Here is a 25,032-nt window from a genome sequence, read left to right on the forward strand (position 1 = left end):
CAAAATGATTAATTTGCAGGTCCACGAATTAGCAACAGTAGGAGGCACAAATAATTACAATTTTGTAAAACGGGTCATGGCCTGTTTAATGACTAACAAATTTGGTACAGAATACAGTTGGCTAGGAAGAAAAGGCAAAAAAATGTTTCATTCTCTAAAATTAGCCAAAATAATAATAGGTAATTATCACGTTTATTTTATTATTATATTTATTTGTATACGATTGAATATTATTTAACTAAAATTCCATTGTTTAGATGCAGCAGAAATATCGGGAGTTTCAAAAAATAAAAAAGAAACGGAAATTTCTATTCAGTCATGGCTCAGGAGGGCCATGGAGCGCAATAAGGTTATAGTCAAAGACTTGTAGTTCAATTATATACCTGCACATTGTATTTTTAATTAAAAAATATGTTGAAAGCTTATTTTACGTTCTTTATCAATTTTATTACCCCCTAAGCAGCTACCGAGTTTTGCTTATAGAGACGTAGCAGCCCTGCTTTATACATGTACAATATAAATAAATAACCTCATATATAATAAATAAAATCTTGTAGATTTAAAAAAAATAATAATAAATAGTATAATTGCACTTTTGTTGAATATGTTTTTAACGTTGCAAAGAAATCGTTCTTCTGAAATATGTACAATTTATCAGATTGTTTAATACGTTTACCAACAGAAAATAAAGTTATAAAGTAAATGAAGATTTAAGTAAAAGTTAAAACTTGTTTAAACATTCACAAAAAGTTCAAAGGACGTTATTTTCGACATCCGAAAAACATTTACAAAATGTCCAGAGAACGTTACTTCCAACATCCGAAAAACGTTATGAGAATGTCCACACAGTACGTCCTCGGGATTTCCAACTTTGTAACTGGTACGTTCCTATGACATTCAGAGGACATAATGAGGACATAACTGGCACATTTGGATATTGCCGGGACGTCCTCGGAATGTACGGAATATCCGAAACGGACGTTCTTTGGACGTACATAGGATATCTGTGTGCTATCTGGGTAGAAGCATTCGTTTGAGATGATATGAAAAAAAGATTTTCCAAAAATTATAATTTACAAGGTTACATGCAAAAATTAAAAACGCATTTTTTAAAACTTTTTAAAAATTCGTCTTGAGTGGCGGTTACGCGAGAGCGGTGTAACGAAGGTACATCCGCGGTGGCCGTTAACAGTGATCTGGTGATCTCGATCAGCAGGTGCGTAACCGAAAATCACGCGTTCGGCGTATCGCGAAGTGGGGGGTCGAGCGGCTGACGTGACGTCATCCGCACGACTACGCGATGTCGGTTGGAGCGGATCAGCCGGGTCTAGATCGGCCGGAACATTACTCCCCCCCTTGCCGAGACGCAGTCTCGGCAATAGACGCGGGGTTGTTGAATATAGCCAGCGACAGTACGACAACGAAGGTACGAGGTGGAGGCGCGAGAGCACACAAGCTGAGGTATGAGAGCGCAAGGCCGCGAGCGCTGAAGCTTGGTAGCGAGATAGAGGCGGCGCAAGAGTGCATGAGCGGAGACGCGAAAGAGCACGAGCGGAGGCACGATGGCGGAGGCGCGATAGCGCACGAGCGGGAGCGTAAGAGCCCACAAGCGGCGGTGTGAGAGCGCGATCACGGAGGCGCGATAGCGCGCGAGCGGAGGCGTGAAGACGCACGAGCACAAGTGTAAGAGCGCACAAGCAGAGGTGCGAGAGCACTAAAGTGGATGCACGAGAGCGGAAGCGCGTGAGCGAACGAGAGCGGAGGCGCGTGGGCGCACGAGAGCGGAGGCGCGTGGGCGCACGAGAGCGGAGGCGCGTGAGCGCACGAGAGCGGTGGCGCTGGAGCGCGCGAGCGAAGGTGCGAGATCACGTTAGCGGAGGCGCGCGAGCGCACTAGCGGAGGCACGAAAGTGGAAGAGCGGAGGCACGAAAGCGCACGAATGGAGGCGCGAGAGCGCACGAGCGAAGGAACGAAAGCGCAACTGCTGGAGCGCGGAAGCTTGGTAGCGAGATAGCAGCGGCGCTAGAGCGCACGAATGGAGGCGCGAGAGTGTACGAGCTGCGGCACGAGAGCGCAAGAGCGCGAGCGCGAATGCTTGGTTGCGAGATGGCGGATGCGCAAGAGCGCACGAGCGGAGACGCAGAGCGCACGGGCGGAGGCTCGAGAGAGCAAACGCAGCGACCCGAAAGTGCAATCGCGGAAGTCCGAGAGTGTAAACGCGGAGGCCCGAGAGTGCAATCGCGGAGGCTCAAGAGTGCACGAGTGCGTGAGCGGAGACACCGGAGCGCAGGAGCACGAGAGCGGACGCGCGAACGCGCACAAGTGGAGGCACGCACTCGCGAGAGTGGAGACGCGAGAACATAAGAGCGGACGCGCAAGCGGTGTAAGTCAGGACGTGCTCCTGGAGGCGGTCCTCGGTGGCGGCGATGACTTCGACGAGTGCTGTGGTCAGGAGCATCGGACGGAGCAGCAGTACCATCGGACGAGGCTGGAGTGACTTGATGAGCGGCTACGGATGATGGCTCGCCTGTCGGTGCTGACTCCATGGATGTTGAGGCGGGGGTGATGCTCATCGGTTGAGTCGGAGGCGCGGGTTGGGAGCTTCTTGCGCATGGTGCGCAGCGCGGCGTCAGTGTCGATAACCAGTTCTTCACATTCTTCCCACAGATCCCGGATGAAATAATCATGCGTTTTTTGTTGGTTCAGACAGAGCTCGAGGAGATTTGCATGGTTTGCACGGAATTCATCCCAGTTGCGGAAGAGAGCCTCATACCGGGTCTGTATGTAAGCCGCTGTGACGATGTCCATTTTCTTCGTCGGTAGATTGCTGAGGATTTCGCCGATGGTCTCGTACAGTTCGACTTGTCTGGCGAAGAGTGTGTTGGCCATTGTCATTTTGATCACCGGTGTTGTACCGAACGCGAGGTCACGACACAAGCCAGCGCGACACAAACACCAAACACGCGAGTGGTAGCCGACGGTTAACGAACCGATTTGAAAGTCCCGTGCGATTCGCCTGTAACTTGCACGCGTGTACTGCTGCGTTTTCACCACTGCGTTACCCACTGATTATGATCTCAAATTTAGATGTTGAAAGCCGCCGATCTATCCGGCTCGAAGGACCAAAAAATGTTGGATATCGGATACGAGGATCAGTGGGAGTCAGTGGGTTATAAATTGCAGCTAGTACACGTTGTTTCACACACACGTTTAATGAGCGTACTCAACAAAACACAACAATGAAATACATTAACTTATGTGCAAATGCGGTGCTACGAATGAATAATTCGTCTTGAGTGGCGGTTACGCGAGAGCGGTGTAACGAAGGTAGATCCGCGGTGGCCGTTAACAGTGATCTGGTGATCTCGATCAGCAGGTGCGTAACCGAAAATCAAGCGTTCGGCGTATCGCGAAGTGGGGAGTCGCGCGGCTGACGTGACGTCATCCGCTCGATTACGCGATGTCGGTTGGAGCGGATCAGCCGAGTCTAGATCGGCCGGAACACCTTGTAAATTATAATTTTAGGAAAATCTTTTTTTCATATAATTTCATAAACCAATGCTTCTAATTGATTATAAAAAAAATCAGGTCGCACGCACACACACACACACACACACACACACACATTTGGTACAATTATAAAAAATTTATTCTGTTTTAAACGGCGTTCGAATACATTCGTGACTCACTGTAAATGTCGTAAATTACAGAGATGTTCATAAGTACGAAAACGATAATATGTAAGGTTAAATATTTTATAAGTATAAAAATAAAAATTTTGCACTATAGGATGAAAAGGACGGCGCAAGTGTGCGTGTGTGACCTTATATTATTTAAAAAAGCTTTTGTTATAAAAGTACTTCTTTCTGCAGCCCTTTTGAGCCATGTCTTCATGGAGACTTCTCTCTGTTTCTTTTTGATGAATAGAAATGTCTTCATCTATTTGCTGCATCTGAAAATTAAAATTTCAATTTAATAATATATTCAATTGTGTATACAACTGAATTTCAAAAATAATAAATTAAATGTGAATAATTACCTATCATTACTTTGGCGAATTTCATAGTATCGAATCTTTTCTTTTGCTTTTTACCTAGCCATCTGTACTGAAAATCCGTAGTTTCTTCAGCCACTTCCGCATTTACCTTTGATTTGCATAGCTATCTGAAAACATTATAATATTATTATAATGTACAACATTATATATACCTATGACATTATTTCGGTTCTTCATAACGGTTTCACAATCAGAACTGATAAATAACAGTTTTAAACCTTTTCAGAACCATTTCACTCTCTGATCAAATAAAATGGGTAAACTTCCGTAGCACCCAAATGAGGTCTTATCCGCTGGCACGTTACTGCTTTTTTTAATGTGGGTAGTTCGCCGATAGCCCTATAGTACCACAATTTTGCTGACTTTTTATAAGCACAACTGCAATGTTACAATTGGCTTGGACAAATAGAATTATAGTAAGTATACAGAAAAGGTTAAACCTCTTGTAACCTTTTATGCATAATTACCATAACTATTATATACATGCGTGCTAAAAAGTGTTGAACGATGAAGCTAGACTACAAAATACAATGGAAAAGATATCCGAACATATGTACAGTGACGCCCAGTAATATTCGGACACTGTTAAAAAGACGATAACTTTTTTAATATTGTACTATACGATTTGAACATTTTTGGGAATCTAGAGCTATTAGTTTATTACATGATGTGAAAAGAAATTATTTCAAAAATTGCATTTGATCGGAATTGTTGAGAAAATACTAAAAATTGCATTTTACAACTTTTTTATGCGGACCTATATTGAAATTTTAAAAAATATGTTTTTTAGATCTGTGTCAATTATATGCACTGTGAAAGTTTCATCGAAATCCGTTGATGCGGGCAAAAACGACAGGCATTGAAAGATGTAAGAATTCTTAGATTTACTGCAGTTAGAGGCCGAAAATCGTGAAAATCTGCAAATTTTACCATCATTAAACTTTGTAGCTCATTGCAACGTCGACCGATTTTGACGAAATATTCAGAATATATTTAATTGACACAGATCTACAAAACGTATTTCGTACATTTTCAATACAGGCCCACGCAAAAATGTTATAAATTCAACTTTTAGTATTTTTTCTACAATTCCGATCAATTGCAATTTTTGAAAAAATTTCTTTTCACATCATATAATAAACTAATTGCTCTAGCTTCCCAAAAAAATTCAAATCGTATAGTATAATATTAAAAAAGATATCGTCTTTTTCAGAGCGTCTGAATATTAATTCGTTTCACTGTACTTATAAAAGACAATGTAGCAATGGGAAAACAACAATTTTTTCTTCAATTTCTAATTTAATATATTTCGCGAAAACATCAGTAACGTTGAAAATTTCAGATTCGGATGATTTACAGGGACTCTCATAAAAATCTTTTAGATATAAAAATTTTCTACCAACTATCTTGTATACGTCGCACATACGGCCGAATGACCAAATTACGACGACAAAAGTCGATTTAACAATTTTCTCTAAACTAATTTCAAATATCATCATTACGTACTCTAAGAAACGGCCCAAAATGTAGCGTGAAAATTGTTTTTGTTAACGCAACGCAGTAGTCGGTGCACCTGTGCAAAGTTAGGCTATGGTTCGGATGGTGAATCTCAGTTGTTCGCGTCAGTAATTTTGACGACGTAATTGCGTTAATTCTGTTTTCTCCAATTGAAATTCGCTAAATTTTCCACATGGATATTGAAGCGTCAGGTTCGTACGTTCATCTGCAATTATTGTTAACACAAAGATAAGTTGTACATACTGTTAATATACTATATTGTATCATATACTATTCTTGGTTAGGAAATATTGATATGCTTACTTTAGCTAGAGTTACAAAAAAAGTTCCAAAGAGTACCCCGATCTTTCTTTACTAGTTCGAAAAAATGGCTTATAACTAATATAAAAAATTAAAAAATGAGTCCCCCCTTTGTCCCTTCGATCAATAGAGCGGATTCTTTACAGGTAGTCGCGTCGACCGTGCTGTATAGGCGATAAAGATTACGAGAAAAGAACTATTTGAAGTGTTAAGAAGTGAACAATTTTTCAAGTTTTCGTCATTTAAGTGTAATGAACGATTGTTAAAGTATATATTCGACAAGTTTAGTGTTAGTGAACATTCTGAACATTGTACAATACAAATAAAATGTCTAGTTAAAGTGTTTGTTTCGAAACTTTTGATGAAATGGCGTGGTTGTAAATACACGTACGACCGTTTTAACAACAAAAACATGAAATGGCTTCACGAAGACTTGAATCTTCCACAAATACAGCCAACTTTGGAGCAAAAGAAGCTGGGAAGGCCAAGAAAATCATTTGAAGAGTGTTCTGGACGCAATAAGCAGAGACAAATTAAGCAAATTGTAACAGATGTCAGTTCAGAAAAGCTGTGCTTGGCTGTACAATCAAGCTTAGTGAAGTCAGGGAAGAGAATGACAGCCCAAGTTGTGAAGTGGGCTACCCAATCTAGCCCCACCAGATTAAAAAAAATGAAAAAGGTGCATGATACTCCATCCTCTGCTACTATAAGACCGTACACCCCAGAAGAAGCTTTAGGGCTCATAGTGGATCTTGGATTAACTAAAGAAGATTATCTAACGCTGCGTCTTGGAGCAATAGAAAGAGGGGCTGATATTTATCCCTCCTATCATTTGATAGCAGAGGCAAAGAAAAAGTGTAATCCTGCAAATGTTAAGACAACTGAAAATGGGGCTGTGGTGCCACTACAGGATATTCTTACTCATACTGTACAACGTCTGGCAGAAGTACAGGCTGATGTAATACTGCAAAATATTTCGGACGATTGTGATACCATCGAAGTTTATTATAAATGGGGTCTAGATGGCAGCGGTGGGCACAGTATATATAAACAAAATTTTGCCAATAATTCCGAATATGCGGATTCCAACATCATTTTATGTACGATTGTGCCATTACAAATGTCTGAATCTAATGGCAGTAACACAAAAATATATTGGAAGAACACGACACCATCATCGACAAGACATTGCCGTCCAATTGGCTTCAAAATAAAAAAAGAAAATGCCCAACATGTGAAAGAAGAGTACAACGAAGTACAAACACAGATTTTGCAATTGGAGCCCACAGTACTTGTTTTAGGCGTTAAAAAAATAAAATTTAAACATGTTGCTATATGTACTATGCTGGACGGAAAGACTGTCTACATTTTGACTGATACTTTAAGTTCACAAAATTGCAATGTCTGTAAAGCTAGCCCTAACGATTTTAATGATCTACAAAAACAAAAGAACAGGGTCTGTGATGACGATACCTTCAAGTATGGCATCTCTGTACTACATGCTCATCTTAGATGCTATGAGTATTTACTGCATATAGCATATAAATTGGAATTGCAGCAGTGGCAAGCAAGAGGTGAAAATGCAAAGGAAAAAGTAAAAGAGAGGAAAAGTAAAATAGTGACTGAATTTTATAAAAAAATGGGACTCGTTGTGGATTAGCCTAAACAAGGTGGTGGCAATAGTAACGATGGAAATACAGCGCGGAAATTGTTTAAGAATCCTTCGCTCGTTTCCCAAATAACTGGAATCAATAGCGATTTAATAGAAAGATTTTCAAATATACTTTCCATTATATCTTGCGGACACTATATTGAAGAAGATTTATTTAAAATATATTGTTTTGAAACAGCACAGATGGCTATTTCACTTTATGGTTGGTACAAAATGAGCGCCAGTGTTCATAAATTGTTAATACACGGAGCTGATATTATAAAATCTTTACCTTTACCAGTTGGCCAACTGTCAGAAGATGTAATTGAGGCGGGCCATAAAGAGTATAAAAAATTAAGACAATATCACTCCAGAAGAACTTCAAGAATCAACACCAATAGTGACATATTTAACTGGATGCTGGTATCCTCGGACCCTCTTGTGACAAGTACGCGAAAAACCACGAAAAAAACAAAGCAAAGTTTAATCAGGTTGTATTAAGCATGCTAAGATTGCCTACTTTCTATAACGATAAGCTTGATGATGATGCTATTTATGATGCTGATGATAATGATGAAAATAACAATGAGGATGTAAAATAATATTTTTATTGCATATTATATCTCAAATAAAACTACAGAAATAATTTAGTGTTTTAATTTATTTAATTCTGTTTTAATTAAAATAATATGGACCCTTAACCCTTTTTTATGACACCAATTAACCCTAAGTAGCTACTTTTCCGATGATTATTATTAAGCAGTCTTCTTATAAGCGTTTCTAACCAGAATGTCAAATAAAATCTCATTTCATATTTTTGTCGTCGTAATTTGGTCATTCGGCCGTATGTGCGTCGCCTGATAATATTACATTTTGAACAAGAATTATGTCACCATTTACAAGAGAACAACAGTTATTTGGCTCACTAGTTTTGAAACTGAAATGATGGAAATCAACGCGTTTAAATTGTTTACTAGCTTCAACATTTCGTATTAAGGGACCGTCAAAATGTTCATTTCTAAAAATGGGAAATTTACGACTATGCATCTTTTCTTGCTTAAAAATATGGCATTTTTCCGAATGCCGTTTTACTATTTGTTCTAATATTTTATCACCCATTCGAATAGATGTTAAAATAGTTTGTAAAAAATTTTTAAAATGGATAGCTCCGAAATCGTGCAATGGCCCATGATTTCTTACATCTTCCGCAATGTGTAACAGATTGTGCACATTGTGAGAGATGTGCTGTGCTCCATATAGTATTCCAAATGTTTTAACGAAATAATTTAACAACTCGGATGCATAGTCAATTAATGTAAAATATTTCGAATTGGATAATATAATGGTTGCTACATGCAACGAAAGAAAATTATTGTACCGATCTCTACTTATATTATTTAATAAGACTACTGGGTCTGTATAAAAAAGAAATTGCCTAAATTCCGTTGCTTTCCATCGTTTCAGGTCATTTAAACCTCGTGACTTTCTATTAAATTCTAATGGCATGCACTTTGCCAGAGAAACTAAGGAATTTGATATATTAAGAGATTTCGAATGTGACATTTTTGTGGTAGATTTTCCACAGCACCATAAGTTTAAGAGTAATTTCTTCATTACCCCCAAACAAATTAAATGCATGTAATCAAGTGGAAAAGAATTGATCATGTCAATGCCCGGAATATTTTCTAATAAAGTTGTACCCGCGTGATGATCTTCATCAATTTTCGATCTAAACTCAACGTCAGTTCGCAATTTAATATTATTTACGTCTGGAAAATATACCCTTTTATCAATATAATCTCCTTCAATATGGCATTTTGTGCAAGAATGATATCCGGTATAATATTTTATGCATTTGATAAAAGCTTTTGCGAGAGCATCACAAATAAAAGATTTTATTTGTAAATGGTATAAATGTTCATTAATTAAGAATCCACTATTAGTAAGAACTATTGCCTCCTCAACAAAATCGAACTGTTCGCGTCTTTTGGTTTCTCATAACCATGGTAAATATTGATCATATCTACATGTGTATATCCTGCTATACTACAAAGAATTGGATATACTTCGCTCCTAGAACTCTTTGATAATGGAAGACCGTCAATATTAACATTAATTTGAATTGTATTATGTGTAAAACAAGAAATGTCTACAAACTGACATAGATTTAAAATGGCATTCTTTAAACCAAAATGGTAATAATGCCCTGGCTCAATTGGTTTGGTAATGACTGCCTTACATGTTTTTAAAAGAGTTCTAGCATCCGTGGGTAAATTAGGAATGGACTCCTTTAATACTGTAACGTTCCGATTTCGCGGTGCCCTGTAGCTTAGGAGTGAACCAGGGTTCGCAGGTAAGTAAATGAAATGAAGGCGAAATCGGGTAACGAACTAAACTTTATTCCGCTAAGTGCGGTTTAATGAAAATAGTATTACAAACAGAAAATCCTTCCTGCAGACCGGCGAATCCGGTCGCGTAACAAAAATATATTCTGGTGGCTGTGTTGACAGCGGAGTGGGCCTACGGCCTCTCGTTAGTTGGATCGGCGTCCCGTGTCTAGTGGTGAACAGAAAAGATAATCCGGCGATAATTATAAAACGGTAATTATAAAGCGATCAGGCGGTCAGGTGCAGTCGATATGTACTGATACGCGACGAATGCTTTCGTGGAATCGGTTCCGAATATTCGGCGGTACTGAACGCAGTATCGAACGGCGCGGGACCTCGCGGGGTCGTCACGATTATGCGCTGGAAGGTGGGAGGTGGCAGGATACGGTCGGAGGTTACGGCCCGAAGCAGCGTAGGCGCCGCGGTTTTCCCCCAGAAGCGCCTGAGAGACAAACCACGGTTCGTACGTATTTCAGAGGCACCTGAGAGGTTCGTACCCGCCGCCGCCACACCAAATCGCGACGTTTGACCTCAGAGGTTTGATTCACGGACAGAGCCGGAGGCCAGTCGCTCCGTGCTGGACGGTCGGAGAGCCGAGTGGTGCCGCAACCCTCGCACAGAAGCACCTGGGTGACGGGTTACAGCCGCACGCACCTTAGAAGCACCTAAGGGTGTTCGTGCCCACCACACCGACACGACGGGTCCGGTCCAGCCAGGGCGATGGCACGGCGATCTCCGGGAGCCGGGACACGGTGGGGAGTCGTCTCCTGAAACTCGTGCTTCCAGCCTGCGTTCTGGACGGATGTATAGCTCTGAAAAGGGCTCGTACAGTCCGGTGTGCACGGGAGTGGTTCCAGGCGGACTCCGCTCGTTCGGTATTCCGGCGCGACTTATATAGCGCCCGAAAGCGCGGACCATGGAGAGTGCCGCTCTCGGTCGGCGGCCGCGGCGCTCTCGGATTGGCGCGCGCGTGTGTCGCTGGAGTTTATAAATATAAGTCGCCGTCGTTCGCTCCCTATTTACGCGTCGTTCGCGGCGAGGTACAGCTCGTCGCAATACGAAAAGTAATCTATTAATCGCGACATGTGGAATATTATGTTGTACAGCCCATTCCGCTAAACTAACACGAACATTTATATCATTACTGTCCGCTAATAACCCGCGCGTTGAATCTGTGAAATTCTGACTTTCTGTAGTCCCTCTAAACTGAAGATTTTCTACAGAAATGTCAGTTTCAATACTACTATTCGACAAAAAATCTGAATAAACTAATTCATTGTTTTCATTGCTTTCATTGCTTTCATTGCTAATTGTACTTCTGTCCGATGAAACAGAAGCTTCCTGATGAAAACCATCGTTCGATAGACGCGATCTTTTAGCACGCATATAATATTTTTCATTTGCCCTTCTGCCAGTCATGTTTGAATGAATAATAAATAATAAATATAAAATAAATACTTATCTGAAATGGAAATGACAAATTCCACCGACACAATTGTTGATGGTACCAAAGCACTCGTCCACACTTTTTATTAAGAATTCTGCGAACTAAACTAAACTGAGCAAACTGAACTTAACTAAGTTCACAAAAAGCGAGCTAATAAAAATGTGTTAAAAACGCAAAGCGACGTGATGACGGGACGGTCCTTGCTTCGCTGCGTCCAGCTATATCGTACAGTTGTACGGTAGCACCGAAGCAAGCGACGGTTGATAAAACAAGCGACGATCGATGAAACAAGCGACGAGTCTTGTGCTAAAGCTTCGAGAACGTGCTTCAGAAATCTCCTGTGATCTTGTGATATATATCATCGTTATTATATACTTCATATTTAGACAAGTAAGTATTTTCATTGTTATTATTTGTTACCGTTAGTGTTTTTGCTTACGCCATTCCGTTAAATTATTTTATTTAGTTACGCACATAATTGATCACACACACTTTAATTTAGAATAACTTTTTTATGATGGGATAAAACGAATTCAATTTCTCTGTAAGGCTATTATAATTCTGAATTATAAACGATCAAAAGTAGTAAAAATGGCACGTATAAGCCGGAAATCATGAAAAATTGTAATCTTTATCACTTTTGATCGTTTATAATGCGTGAAGCAATTAACCAATCTCAATGAAAGTTTTAGAATTTATATAATTTATACAAGTTTACAAAACACATATTTTAAATTTTCGTTATTGGCCCAGTTGAAAAAGTTGTGAAAATCAATTTCTACTAAGGTTTGTTAACATATTTAACAGACTTCATCTACTAAACAAATCCTTCTAGCCTTACAAAGAAATTGAAGTCGTTTGGTCTATTCCTAAAAGGGTTAGTCTGATTTAAAGTGTGTGTGATTGCGGCATACAATGATGAAGGAAGACCCCGCGGCATAAACTGTGAAAATATTTCTTATACATTAATTAGATATAAATTTTACAGAACCTAAGGAAGTATGAAATCGTGGACGATTGTAGAATTCCTGCAAGATGGTACGGTAGAGGCAGTGCCCACTTCGTGGCTGATAGAAGATTATTGCCATTGGCCCTCGTTTCCCCATGGCCGATTGACGAAGGCCATGAAAGCGTGCGGGGCAGTAAACAAATGCTGGCTAAAACACGCGGTTAAACATTTTAAGAATGGCACTTTTGGTGAGTTAAAGATTTTATAATATGATGAAATTAAAATAATTACATATGTATAATTTGAAAATGCTTTCAGATAATTATGCAACGGCAAGGGCCAAGGCGAAAGTGGCTGAGGAAACTTCTGACTTACAGTCAGAAGTTGAACAAAGTCAACTCAGAAAGAGAAAAATTTTAGAAATTGTGAGCGACACCGATGAAGAATTGGAATCGGTATTGCCTCCGCCTCCGGCGCTAAAAAGACGAAACGAGTTAGGTACGTAAATAAAAGATTTTATGCTGCTTTATGCAAATTACTTAATTTCTTTCCATATAAATATAATATGTGGAAAGGGCTATTGAGGCAAAAAACACACCTTGATTCGTCTAAAATAAGAGAATAATTTATTTTAATGAGATGAGTTGGACTAGGATCACACAAAATTGCACGTGGTTTACTAACTTAAAATAAGAGAATCAACAATTAATGTCTATGCTCCCACTTCTCTGTCAATCGGTGCTTGTTGAACAAATCTTGAACAGTTTTAACATCAGATGTTGGACAAGCACTGGTCTCCCAATCCACAGTCTCTCTATAGGCTGCTATTATTATTTTCAACACTCCACTTTTCAAAATCTCTATCTCTCTGTATTTCTGTCTTTCCTCGACAGCTTCTACTCTTTCCCATCTCGTGGCGCCTCCTCCGCCTTGGCAAGTTGATGTAGACAGCGGATCGCGAGATAAGGTGAACACGCTAGACCGTAAGTGACGGTTTTCAGTTCGTAATCCTTAATGGCACCTTCTTGTTCAGGTCTCCACACGATTCGCTGCCACTTCCTGTCTTCCGGATGCACAACTATCTGCCGGTACATCTTCTCTATATCAGCGGAGAAGACGTACGTGTATCGTCTCCATCTCAGCAAGACGTCCGCCAGATTGGGTAAAAGATTTGGACCCCTGAGAAGGAAATCGTTCAGCGACTTCCCGTATGAAGATGGCGTAGAGCCGTTGAACACGACTCTCAGCTTGGTCGTGGAGCTGGCTTCTCTCAACACTCCATGATGAGGAAGGTAGTACCCTTCACTCGTTTTCTGAGGCTGCATCGTTTCCATGTGTCCAAGGGATTCGTAGTTCTCCAGGAACTCAGTGTAGGCTCTCTTGAATTCGGAGGATCTCCTGAACTTTGTGTTCATTGTCTCTAGCGTTCGCATCGCGATGCGCCGGGAGTCTCCCAGCCCTGGTGCGCTGTCAAATGGCAGACGCACCATGAATCTTCCATCAGACCGTCGTAGGTGAGTATCGACGAAGTGTTCCTCCGCCCTGCGATCGTCCGCAGTATCAGGGATTGAACAATCTATCTCCTCCTGCTCCCAGAACCTGGTCAAAAACTCAATTAATTCTCTGTCTACGTTACAGTGGTGTACCGGAACGTCATTTCTACTCGCCGCTCCGCCTCTGTTCTCTGTTTCGACTCCGCCAGTGAGGATCCAGCCTAGGGAGGTCTCCTGTGCCACGGGAGTGTGTGGGGGCCCTCGCTTGACTCCCTCGAGTAGAATAAGGTTATAGGAGTCGGCTCCCAGCAATATGTCCACTGGATCAGCGAGGTGGTAGACTGGGTCGGCTAGAGTCAGACCTTGAACATGAGGCCACTCGGCAGGAGCGGGTAGGTTACGAGGTCGATATCTAGAAAGTTCCGTAATAACATAGACAGGAATCTGAATTTGAGTATCTCGGAGGTAATTTGACGTGATGACCAGATTGGCCTTCCCTCTAGTAAATTTAGCCTTGGCGCCTCCGACTCCGAGAAGGGGAATCCGAGCCTGACTCCTCTGGACTCCCAGCCGTTGAGCAAGTGCTTCCGAGATAAGCGAGACCTCACTGCCTGGATCTATCAGCGCTCGGGCTACGCTGCCTTGTCCTCGTCGGCCTGAAACCGTGACTCGCGCGGTACTGAGCAGAACGGAAGAAGATCGACTCACGTGTGTAGATACTTGCTGGACGCAAGCTGCCGAAGAGGTACTCTCCTGGCTCGAGAAAGCATCGTGAATCGTGGTATGATGCTGTCCGTCACACTTTTGACACCTCTTATTTGATTTACAGTCACTAGAAACATGTTTTCCTAGGCAGTTGTAGCAGAGATTCAAGGATCGCACTGTTTCCTTCCGTTCTGAGGGTGTCTTCTCCTGATATCGACCGCAGACTTGCGACGAGGAGCGAGCCTTGGAAACCTGATGAACCTTAAAGGACTTAGAAGCAGGTTTCTTGACTTCGGATGGTTCCTCAGTCTTAGCCTCTAAAGCTCGGCAGGTATGTATCCTGCCTTGCATAAAGGTCCTCAATTGTTCAAGTGAAGGAGGTTCCTTTTGATGTTTCACAGAGTCTTCCCATTCTCTGCGAGATTGACGATCCCATCGTTCGACTGTTAGTTCGACGATCCAGTCAATGGCGTTCGTCACTGGTCGTCCAAGGTTATCAAGAGCATCGATGGCATCGAAGGTTTCGTTGTACAGTCTCTTCATTTCTGCATAGGATTCCCGTTTAACAGGGGCCAAGCAAGCAAGAGCTCTTATTTGAGCTTGCACTAAGAGACGGAGATTATCGTAACGAGTTCCCAGTTTCTCCCATGCCACGGCGAAGTTTTCGTCGGTAGTCGGAACGTTCTTGAGAATGGAAACGGCATCGCCACGCATGCAGCTCTTCAAGTAGTGGAGGCGTTCGACCGGAGACAACGTCGGATCTTTTATTATGAGCGAGGTAAACAGATCGCGAAAGGTGGGCCAGTCTTTGTAGTTGTCGTCAAACGTTGGAAGAGCCATCTTTGGCAACACTGCGCGTGACCTTGGAGCGACCGACTCGGCGACAGTTACGTTCGAATTTGAAGAAATCTTAACGTTCCCAGCAGCTTCGTATTCGGCTATCATATCACTGAGAATACCGCACTCCTCTAAGTAACTCATTTCTGTCGAACCGTGTTCGTCCTCCTTGAAATAAGGGATGTCCTTTACTTTCGCATCTGTCATAGCGGCTGCTCGGATTTTTTTATCCCCAGAGCAATATTCAGACCATAAATTTTCCACGTAGGAGTGAGCGGTACGAATAATTCCCGGAGTAAGATTCGCTTTCCCCTTTTTCTTTAGATTGGCTGAAACGCGAGAGATCCTTTGCGCGAGAGTCCGTTGGTTTTCCAGAAGGTCCGCCATTGTCTTGCACGTGGTTGAAGCACTACACTTTCAACTGAGCTCCAGATGAGCTTCCGATGGAGAATTAGATAGACTGCAGCGCGGGATCCGGCTCGAAGGACCAAATGTTTCGTAGAAGAAGAGAGAGCACGAGCCAATTAACAGAACAATAACTTTATTTCCCAAAACTTGGTTCGTCACTTCTCCACGAACTTCACAATAACAACTGAACGGTGTAGGCTCAACTTAAAGCGGTTGAGTCTTTTCACAATAAAGTTTATTACAAGAGATGTTAGATTAAGAGTAGGAATCCCGACTGCCCGTCCTCGTATGTCGACGAGGGATCGACTTTACTTTTAATACCGGTCACAGAGACGCGCGACGTATTGATAGTACGTAAGATTACGAGAGAGTGATGCAAGAGCAAGTTCGCTGAACAGCTCGCCGTCGACACCAACCGTCGCACACCGGATTCGCGGATCGTTAGAGAGATTAGCCAATCGTAGATCTGCTCTGTTTCGGTCGATAATCGATCTGCATCGACGTCCGACGGTGCTGGCATCTGATCAGCGAGCGGCTCATCGACTCTCATTAGCGCGCGACGTACGAAGCAGCTAATCAGCGCTCGCACGGTGTCGGCGCATTCAGCCAATCCCAAACAAAAGGCAAAGTGTTAATGAACTTTTTAAAAATATCTAGTATTTATAGGTATAATTATAAAGTACTATTTTTTCTTTAGGTTGTGATTAATATTTTATTCCCGTAAATGCAATATATAAGTATTATTATTTAATAATTGTATAATATTTGTTGTATAATAATTGTTATTTCTGCTACATACTACATACACATGCTTATTGAACGAATTATTCGATATCGTTAATGAGTGAATGTATTCGATAGTAAATCTTATAAAATCTATTCAAAATTCCCGCTGTTAAAATTCAACCAATAGTTCGATAGTTTATAAATTCAGTCGACCGAACGTTGCTTCGACAATCAATCTTTCTCCAGCATTCTGTCTGATCACTGAGCGATTTTCCAAAGCGATTTTAATAATTTAATTTAACGTAATATTTTATATTTAATTGTATTATTCGTAGTGTATTACTTTATTTACTATATTGTATTTTCTATTATATGTATTATATATTACCATTCCTATAGTGTAGTTGTATTATTCGTAGTGTAGTTATAATATTCGTAGTGTTTTACTTGATTTTTTCTCTTTAATATTATTATAGAATTAGGTATTTAGAATTAGTTATTAAGTTAGAATTAAGTTTCAACAGCGTTAAAGTGTAGAGTTTAAATTGTATAGTGTTTTAGTGTATAGTGATAGTTCTTGTGACAGTTTTCTTTTTTACAGTTTTATAGTTTTATATTTTGTTGTTGTTATTGTCGTATTGTTAGTTTGTTGAATTAAATTTCTTAAAATCATTATGGAACGTAAGCGAGGGCAGACAGTTCATAGTGAGGCACGTAACGTAATTCGAACAATTACGGAGAAATGCGATACAGAGGCAAAGATGAATAGTCTCCTTCATCCTTTGTCACAGGCTACTGTTCGTGCTGCCGACTATGCTGGAGTTTCGACAGTCACAATTAAGAGAATACGGAAAGAAAGTTCCTCCTGTGAGGAAGGCGAATTTTTAAAGTCTCCAGGGAAAAAACGTCCAAAAAGTGATATGCATAAGTTCCATTGTTCAAACGAAGAACAACAAATAATACGGGACATTATTCACGAATTTTATACTGTTAAAAAAGTATTACCGACGAGTTCAAGATTGTTAACCGCAATTCGTGAAAAAATAGATTTTCCTTGGGGAAGACATACACTATATAGATTATTACACCGTATGGGTTACAAATAGAAGAAAAGTAATCCCATTCGAAAAATATTAATTGAAAAGCCAAATATTGTAGCTTGGAGAACGAAATATTTGGAAACAATTAGAACATACAGAAATGCCAATAGAAATATTATTTATATAGATGAAACGTGGGTGGACAACACGATGTGTGCCTCCAAGTGTTGGCAAAGTGAAGACACTTTAGGAATTTTAAAAAATGCAAGCTCGTCACACAGATACATCATCGTGCATGCAGGTGGAAGAAATGGATTTGTTGAAGGAGCTGGATTAATTTTTAAAGCTCGCACATCAACGGGCGATTACCACGGTCAAATGAATGCCGTCAATTTTGAGAAATGGTTGACAGAAAAATTACTGCCAAACATACCACAAAATTCAGTTTGTAGGATCCGACATACTAGTAGGAACAGGTTCTCTCTCTCGTATCGCAAGGAATAGGAATTGGGATTTCTCTCTGAACAAAGAATATATTTTCCTATTAGTTTCATACATCGAAAGTTTTCGTAAAATTTACAATAAACCTTTGAAGAAGGTTAGCAACGAAAGATTAAAATAATTTTACTAATAAAAGGTTTTCCCAAACAGGCGTCCGGTTTATTTCAACCGTACTCTCCTATTGGGAAAACGACGACGACTCGGATTCACCAGGTGTCCTCTATAAGCTCGGCGGCCGGCCTTCATGGCCGTCCTCTCCAAGACGTACAGAGTAACCTGGTGAACCTACTTTCAGGCGGCCAGGAAGCTGCCCTGTTCTTTCCTCTCGGCGGGCGGCCGGCCTTCATGGCCGTCCTCTCCCATTTATCCAGAGAGGCGTCCAGGTGCAACCCCTGTCCTCTCCTGAGCTGCCGGGCGTCCCATAGCATTGCTTCGTACTCTCCCTAACCTATGGGCGGCCGTGGTCTTACCTCGTCCTCTCCCACAGGCGCAGCAAAAGTGATTTCTCCGCGATCGTCTACCGATATTTATACTAGTCGTTGCTAACCCTTGTTTGGGCGTTGTTAGGGATTTTAGAAGTTTCTCGAACATGCGGCCTTCTAAAACATTCGGTCGCGGCGCGATTCTTTTCTTAATCTCAGGGTAGTGCCGAGGCGGATTGGCACCCCTGGGGTTGTCTCGTTCCTCGTCGCGTTACAAGTTGTAGTTATGGACAACGCGCCGTACCACACAGTATCAGTCAACAAACCACCTTCCAAATATGGAACAAAACAAACAATGATAGAATGGTTGCAGACAAATAATATTGAATATGAAGAAAATTGGAGGAAATGCAAGTTATTTGAATTGATTGAAGCAAAGAAATCACCAGAAAAAATATTTAAAGCTGACCAATTTATAAGATCGAAAGGACACGATGTATTAAGGTTGCCACCTTATAATTGTGATATGAACCCAATAGAATTAGCTTGGGCTAAAATGAAACGGACGATAAGAGAACACAACGTTTCTACGTTGACTGCTGACCAGCTCTTACAGCTAACAAACCAAGCATTGCAAGAAATTACGCCGAGTGACTGGGAGGGATATTGTTCCCATGTTATAAACATCGAAGAAAAATATTGGCAGAAGGATGCAGAAATGGAAGATGCCATGGACAACATTTTACGAGAAAATCGGATACCAGAAACGAATTTTTCAACTGATACCGAAACCGATTCCTCCAATGACGAGGATGTATAAAGTAAGAAAGCATGAAACTTACTGTTTATAATTATAAATACATATATGTATAGACACTTCAATCCGATAACTATAATCAAATTCTTTTCAACAGATTAATTTGGCGAGGTGTGTGGCTGAAATGCATGGAGCTCCTGTTATTATTCATCATTATACTTCTGTTGTATTGTATGATTTGTTATATAGTTTCATTTTATCATTTGTTACATATGTATAATTATTACTTACATAATTATTATAATATTGTATGTAACATTTATATATATATTGTTTTTATTTATTTATTGTTATAATATTAGATATCGTGTTTATTTTTTAATATTTATTTTAATATACTCATTTATTGTACGTATAAAACATAATACTGGTTCTATTTATTTAAACATTTATAAATTAAACTGTTATTCCAATGTTATTTGTATTTTTTCTTTATACTAGGCTCGCTTCGCTCGCCAACCCCACAGCGCCGCGCGGTTTCGCCGCTCACGCATATGGGATGATGGAATTATGAATTCTGGAAAACTCTCTCTCTCTCTCTCTCTCTCTCTCTCTCAAAAACTATTTTCTATAATAGAAAAATATATAAATATAATAGAAAGATTTTAATTTATGGTGTTAATTAAAGATAGGATTATAATATATATACGATTATTAATATGTGCTGTAGAATGTTAATGTCAATACTGATTTGAACATTTTATAATAAGAATAGGAAAATAAGAAAGTTTTACGTCATGACAATTTTTCAGCAGTATGTATTCTGAATTTTGTGCCTACGCCGTTGAGTACCCTCACTGAGTACCCTAGGGTACGTCTGATTCCCTCTCTTCGTCAAGCGACTCGAGTAGTGGGGGTGACTGCGTCGGCCAATAGAACGCTCTAGTCGAAACTGCGTGTGAGCCTAGGCGCCCCCCCTCCAAGCCAACCAATCGGGTGCCCATTCTTGCCTACGTCACCGCATTCCTGCCAGGGATCTTCTCGTCAGCTCACAACAGTACGTTTAACTTTTCATTTATGTCAGTTATCTGTATGTTGTCGTTCTCGTCTGTCTGTCTGTTGTTTATGTTTATGTTGGCTTTTGAGATTGCTTCTGTGTTGGAGGTATGTAATTTTAATGGATCTATTGTATTTTGATCTTTGGGTCGGAATAAAGTCTTTATTGAGGGGAATAGTTCGTCTGGTTTGTGTGTTGATAGGTTTGTGATTTTTTTTTCCAGTAATAACTAACTGATTTGTGGAATTCTTTTTTTATTTTCTTTTTTGTAGATTTTAGCAGGTATTTCAGCATTTGTATGTGTTGGTCGTTTAAGGTTGTGTAGTTATTGGTTGCAGTCCGTTTGTTGAGTTGTGTCAGTATTGTGCTTTTCAATTTTTTAAGGTTTTTTATGGTTGGTGTGATAAATCTGTCTGAAGAGTTAGAATTGAGTGAGATGAGTGGTGTTGTTTGGTTTATGGCCAGGTTAATGTTTTCGTTTAGTTTTTCGATATATTTGTCAATTTCGTCTGTGATTAGGTTTTTATTGTTTGGGATGGCTGTGTCGTCTATGTTTAACAGGTTCGTTTGAAATTTGATCCAGTCTGTTTTTTTTATAGTTGTAAATTATTGTCGGGGGAGGTTTGTCTATTTCCATAGTGTTGTTGTGGTACAGAGAAATAATCATTTCTACCGCTCTGTGGTCGCTGTCAAAATCAAGAGTGTTTAATCTTCCTGGGGCGGGTGTGTTGTGAAATTTTATGCGATCGTCTGCTAGGCAAATGTCTATGAATGATCCGCCTTTTGGATAAGAAGGAATTTTTGTGTTTAGCAGAGTGACTCTATTTTGAATTTTATTGTGTTGAATCCACGTTTTTAGGGTGGTTCCTCTGTTATTGATGGATTGGTTATTCCAGTCTGTGTGTTTTGCGTTTAGATCACCAGCTATTACTAAAAAGTTATTGGTGTTGTATAGTTCTAATTGGTTGCAAATTTTTGTGAGGTCTATGGTGAATTCTTTGTTGTTGCTGCTGGGTGCGTAAGCTGCTATTAGGAATAGTGAGTTCTGGTTTACTTTGATTTCTATAATTGTAGATTCTAGTGTTGCGTGGAGTAAGACAATTGGCTGGACAGTTTTAAATTTTAAATTCTTTTTAATAAGGATGCCGGTTCCCCCAACTTGTTTCGCATTTGGACGGTCTGATCTAACGATTGTATAGTCTTTAAAGTTGACTTTGTGCTTCGAATTTAATTTCGTTTCGCATAGTAGGACCACATCAGGTTTTTGTATGTCTAAGAAATCAGATAGTGCCGCTCGTTTTTCGTTTGAAATAAGGGAGTTTACATTAAGTTCTATTATTTTTAGTGTATGATGTGTTGTTGTTGTGTTTCCGTTGTTGTTTCTATAGCTTGTGTAGTTTGAAGGAGCGTTAGGGTTCATTTTATATCTCCAAATTGTTTACTTGCGCTAGTCTATTAATTTTGTTGTTGTTTTCTTCTATCTGATATGATAGTTTTTCGGAGAGTGAATTTATTGCTGAGTCTATTAATTGTTTTATTTGCAGGAGCAGTGTGTTATGTAATTGTATGTTTGGATCGGTTTGAGAGGTGGAAGCTGTCTGTGTCGGGTTAGTTTGGGGTGCGTTAATTGGATTGTTGGGGTAGTTAGGAGATGTTGTATTTGTTACTGCTTGGCTGAAGGAAAAACCCGATTTTATGAAATTTGAGCTAAAAGTAAGTTTTTTCTCTTTTTCAGAATGTATTGCTAGTTTTCTTGCCTCTATTCTTCCTTTAAATTCTATTAGTTTGGGGCATCCTCTGTACGAGGCTGGGTGGCCGTGGCTCTTATAATTCACGCAGTATGGGGGAGAGTCAGCTTTTACTGCCGTGGAGATTAGGGATCGAGGGCATTCGCCTGGATTGTGGTCGCGCGCGCGCGCGCGTGTTCGCATTTAACGCATCTATACTTAAGGTTACAGTTTGATGCTACATGTCCAATTCGTTGACATCTTATGCATTGTATTCGGTCTTTCTTTATTAACTTTTCCCATTTTACTATGGTGTGCATGAGTGATTTTATTTGACTCAGATTTTTAAGATTGCTTTCCGCTGAAAGTTGGACTATGTATATAGGTAGAATTCTACCTTCTTCTGATGATCTTTTTGTTGAGAATCTTTTAACAGAAATAAACGACAGGCCTTCTATATTAAGTTTTTGTAGGGTGTCAAATATTTCCTCCGGATCGTAATTACCTTCTAAGTTTTTAAGTAAAACGGTTATGTTTTTGTCTGATTTTGGCGTGTAAGTAAAGAATTGAGTATTAATGCTTTTGAGTGTTTCGCAGGCTATTTTGTAGTTCGTTATAGATTGTGTATGTAGTATGTGTTTGTTATTGTTAATTTTTTTTATGTAAAAATCATTCATTACTAGGGAGAGTTTTGCTATTATGTCTTTCGTTGTGTTTGTGTGTAGCGTGATTGGCGGAGGTTTATTTGTTTTTTTATTCTCTACATTTGTTTCGATATCAGAAGGAGGTAGAATTTGATCTTCTTTACCTTTTTGAAGATTCATTATGTGTTGACCTTTTTGCGGGCCTTGTTGGGGGTGCGAATGAGTCTTTGCTCCGCTGGGCCCTGCTATTATTTGTGGGATGTGATTTATTGGGCTTGCCTTTGTAGATGTAGTTTCTGTAGGTCGGTGCTCCGGTGTGGGGTCCGAGGTGCCCCCCCCCCATTGCTACTTCTGCTTGTCCTTTGGTGTTCGACGCTAGGTTTTTATTGGGGTTGTTGATGTCCGGGGTTAATGTATTTTTGGTCCGTTCCTTTTTTATTGCCGTTCCCAGGTCGTTGTTGGAGCTAGGTCTTTTTATACCTGTGCTGAATATTTGGTTCTTATTGCTGGTGCCGTTACTTTTTTTTCTGTGAGGGGGGTGGGCTCACATTCCAGTATTGCGAATCTGTTGTTGCTAACAAATTCGTTTGTTGGTGACGTAGTTCGGTTTTTGTTTTTTTCTACTTCGAGTTGTTTGGATAGCTGTTCGATTGTTTTCTTCATGTCGTTGATAATTGTGTAGAGTTCCTCTGGTTTAGGGTTGTTCATCATGTTGATATCCTTCGCTTCTGGTTGTTGGTTTGTTGATTTTGTTTTGTTTTTTCCCATTTCAGAGGCTGTCAATATATTGTTTCTGGTTGCTTTGTTGTGTATGTTTGGTTTCGGGTTTTCTATCTTCGTTGTATTCTTGTTGCTTAGGATTTTGTTAATCCGCTGCATCGTTTTCTTGTCTAATAAGTTTTCTGTGTCGTTGCATTCTGCTTTGATTTTTGAGATCGTTTGCGATAGTCTTTTGTTCGATGAAGGTGTTATGAAATGTGCGCTTGATTGAGAGCTGCTGCATTCAATTGATTGGATGTTGCAAACGTTTTCTTGGCCTTAGGCATGTGCCCCTGTTGGCATCGCGTTTTGGCGCGCGACTTCTTTTCTTTTTCACTCACTTTTTTTTCACTCACCACTTTCACATGTGATTAACCAGTAGCATTTTGGATAAAGCACTGTGTGATCGCTGCGCATTAAACTGTGATCACTTTCTCTTTGCACCGTATTCACTGTTTTAGACTTGTGCGAATCGTTTCTTTGACGATCGCTAGGCACGTTTCACAGCTGTTTCCTGGAGGCGCAGGTATCACGCTGGGCATGACCTACCCCTGCGAAGGTTCGAAGGGGACTGGGACCATAGCCAGAGTGGCCAGACGAGTCCGACCTTGGGACTCGCGAGGGGAATACAGTACCCCTTCTCTGATGACCAGCAATATGCGCAAGCGCGACGGGGATCGAGTAAGGCTCATGGGAGACACGTTGCGCTTGCGCGATGGGGACGCAACAATGACAGATGACATATTAGAAGTTTTAGGTTATTGCCGCATATCGAACCTATTACCTAATGAAATGAATCATATGAATCGTTCTAGATATTATCAACATTCTTTATTATAAATAAAATGAATTGTAACATGTGGGAGTTTCAGTTGTGAAATGAAGTATGCTTATTATGTATAATATGTATGTTGAAAAAAATGTTGAAATCTGTACTACTGAGTTACATTCCAGTAAAATCATAAATGTCCTAAAAATAAATCATAATCTATTTTAACACTTTTAAGGAATGGACATAGCAAGTTTTGAAACTACCTTTTTCAATGCATATCTTAAAAAGTTTAGTATTGGGAAGATGACACAAATTGTAGAACTAAAAATATTGTGTGAATATAATAAATATATTATACATAATACAGTGATATACAATAAAATTGTAGGACAATATAGCCTATCAGCTAGATATATACGCTACGGGAAAGGATGACTGGCGTGGGCGTTCAAATAAGAACTATTCAGTTATTGCCAGTGAAGCTGTCCGCCAAGAGTGAGATTTATTAATGAACTCTACGAACTGAACACTCAGAGCGTCACATAACACAATCAAATACAATACGATACAATAAAATATAATAAACAAATACACACACACACACCAAAATAAGCAAACAAATACTCAATGTATATCACTGTCATTGCCGCTATTCTCAGTTTCACCAGCGAGCAAGGTTCCAGGTGATTTTTTTGGTATTTCTTCTCTATTGTACATTTGGGCATTAAATAATTCTAACATCTGATCTGTTATTTGGAAGCTGGAAGCATCAATTTGTTTTGATTGCAAATATAATTTAATACGTGTAAGATCGCGAAGCGTGTGTGTCCAGAAATAGCTTTATATTTCGCTAAACAGTCAGAAGTTAAAATAGA

The 25,032-nt window shown here is 40.1% G+C and overlaps 1 protein-coding gene across 1 annotated transcript; it reads right to left on the reverse strand.

Annotated features, from left to right (window-relative positions):
- Positions 1-13,205: 13,205 nt before the first annotated feature.
- LOC143208468 (uncharacterized) lies at positions 13,206-15,731 on the reverse strand. The gene has a single exon (XM_076422941.1). The coding sequence runs from the start codon at positions 15,729-15,731 to the stop codon at positions 13,206-13,208; it is 2,526 nt and encodes an 841-aa protein (XP_076279056.1).
- Positions 15,732-25,032: the final 9,301 nt, after the last annotated feature.

The sequence above is a fragment of the Lasioglossum baleicum genome, chromosome 4 (genome assembly GCF_051020765.1).
Source record: "Lasioglossum baleicum chromosome 4, iyLasBale1, whole genome shotgun sequence".
NCBI classification, from domain to species: Eukaryota; Metazoa; Arthropoda; class Insecta; order Hymenoptera; family Halictidae; genus Lasioglossum; species Lasioglossum baleicum.

What these genes read in the sequence shown, in the direction of transcription:
- LOC143208468 (XM_076422941.1), bottom strand. Translation starts at nt 15,731, where the DNA reads ATGGCGGACCTTCTGGAAAACCAACGGACTCTCGCGCAAAGGATCTCT.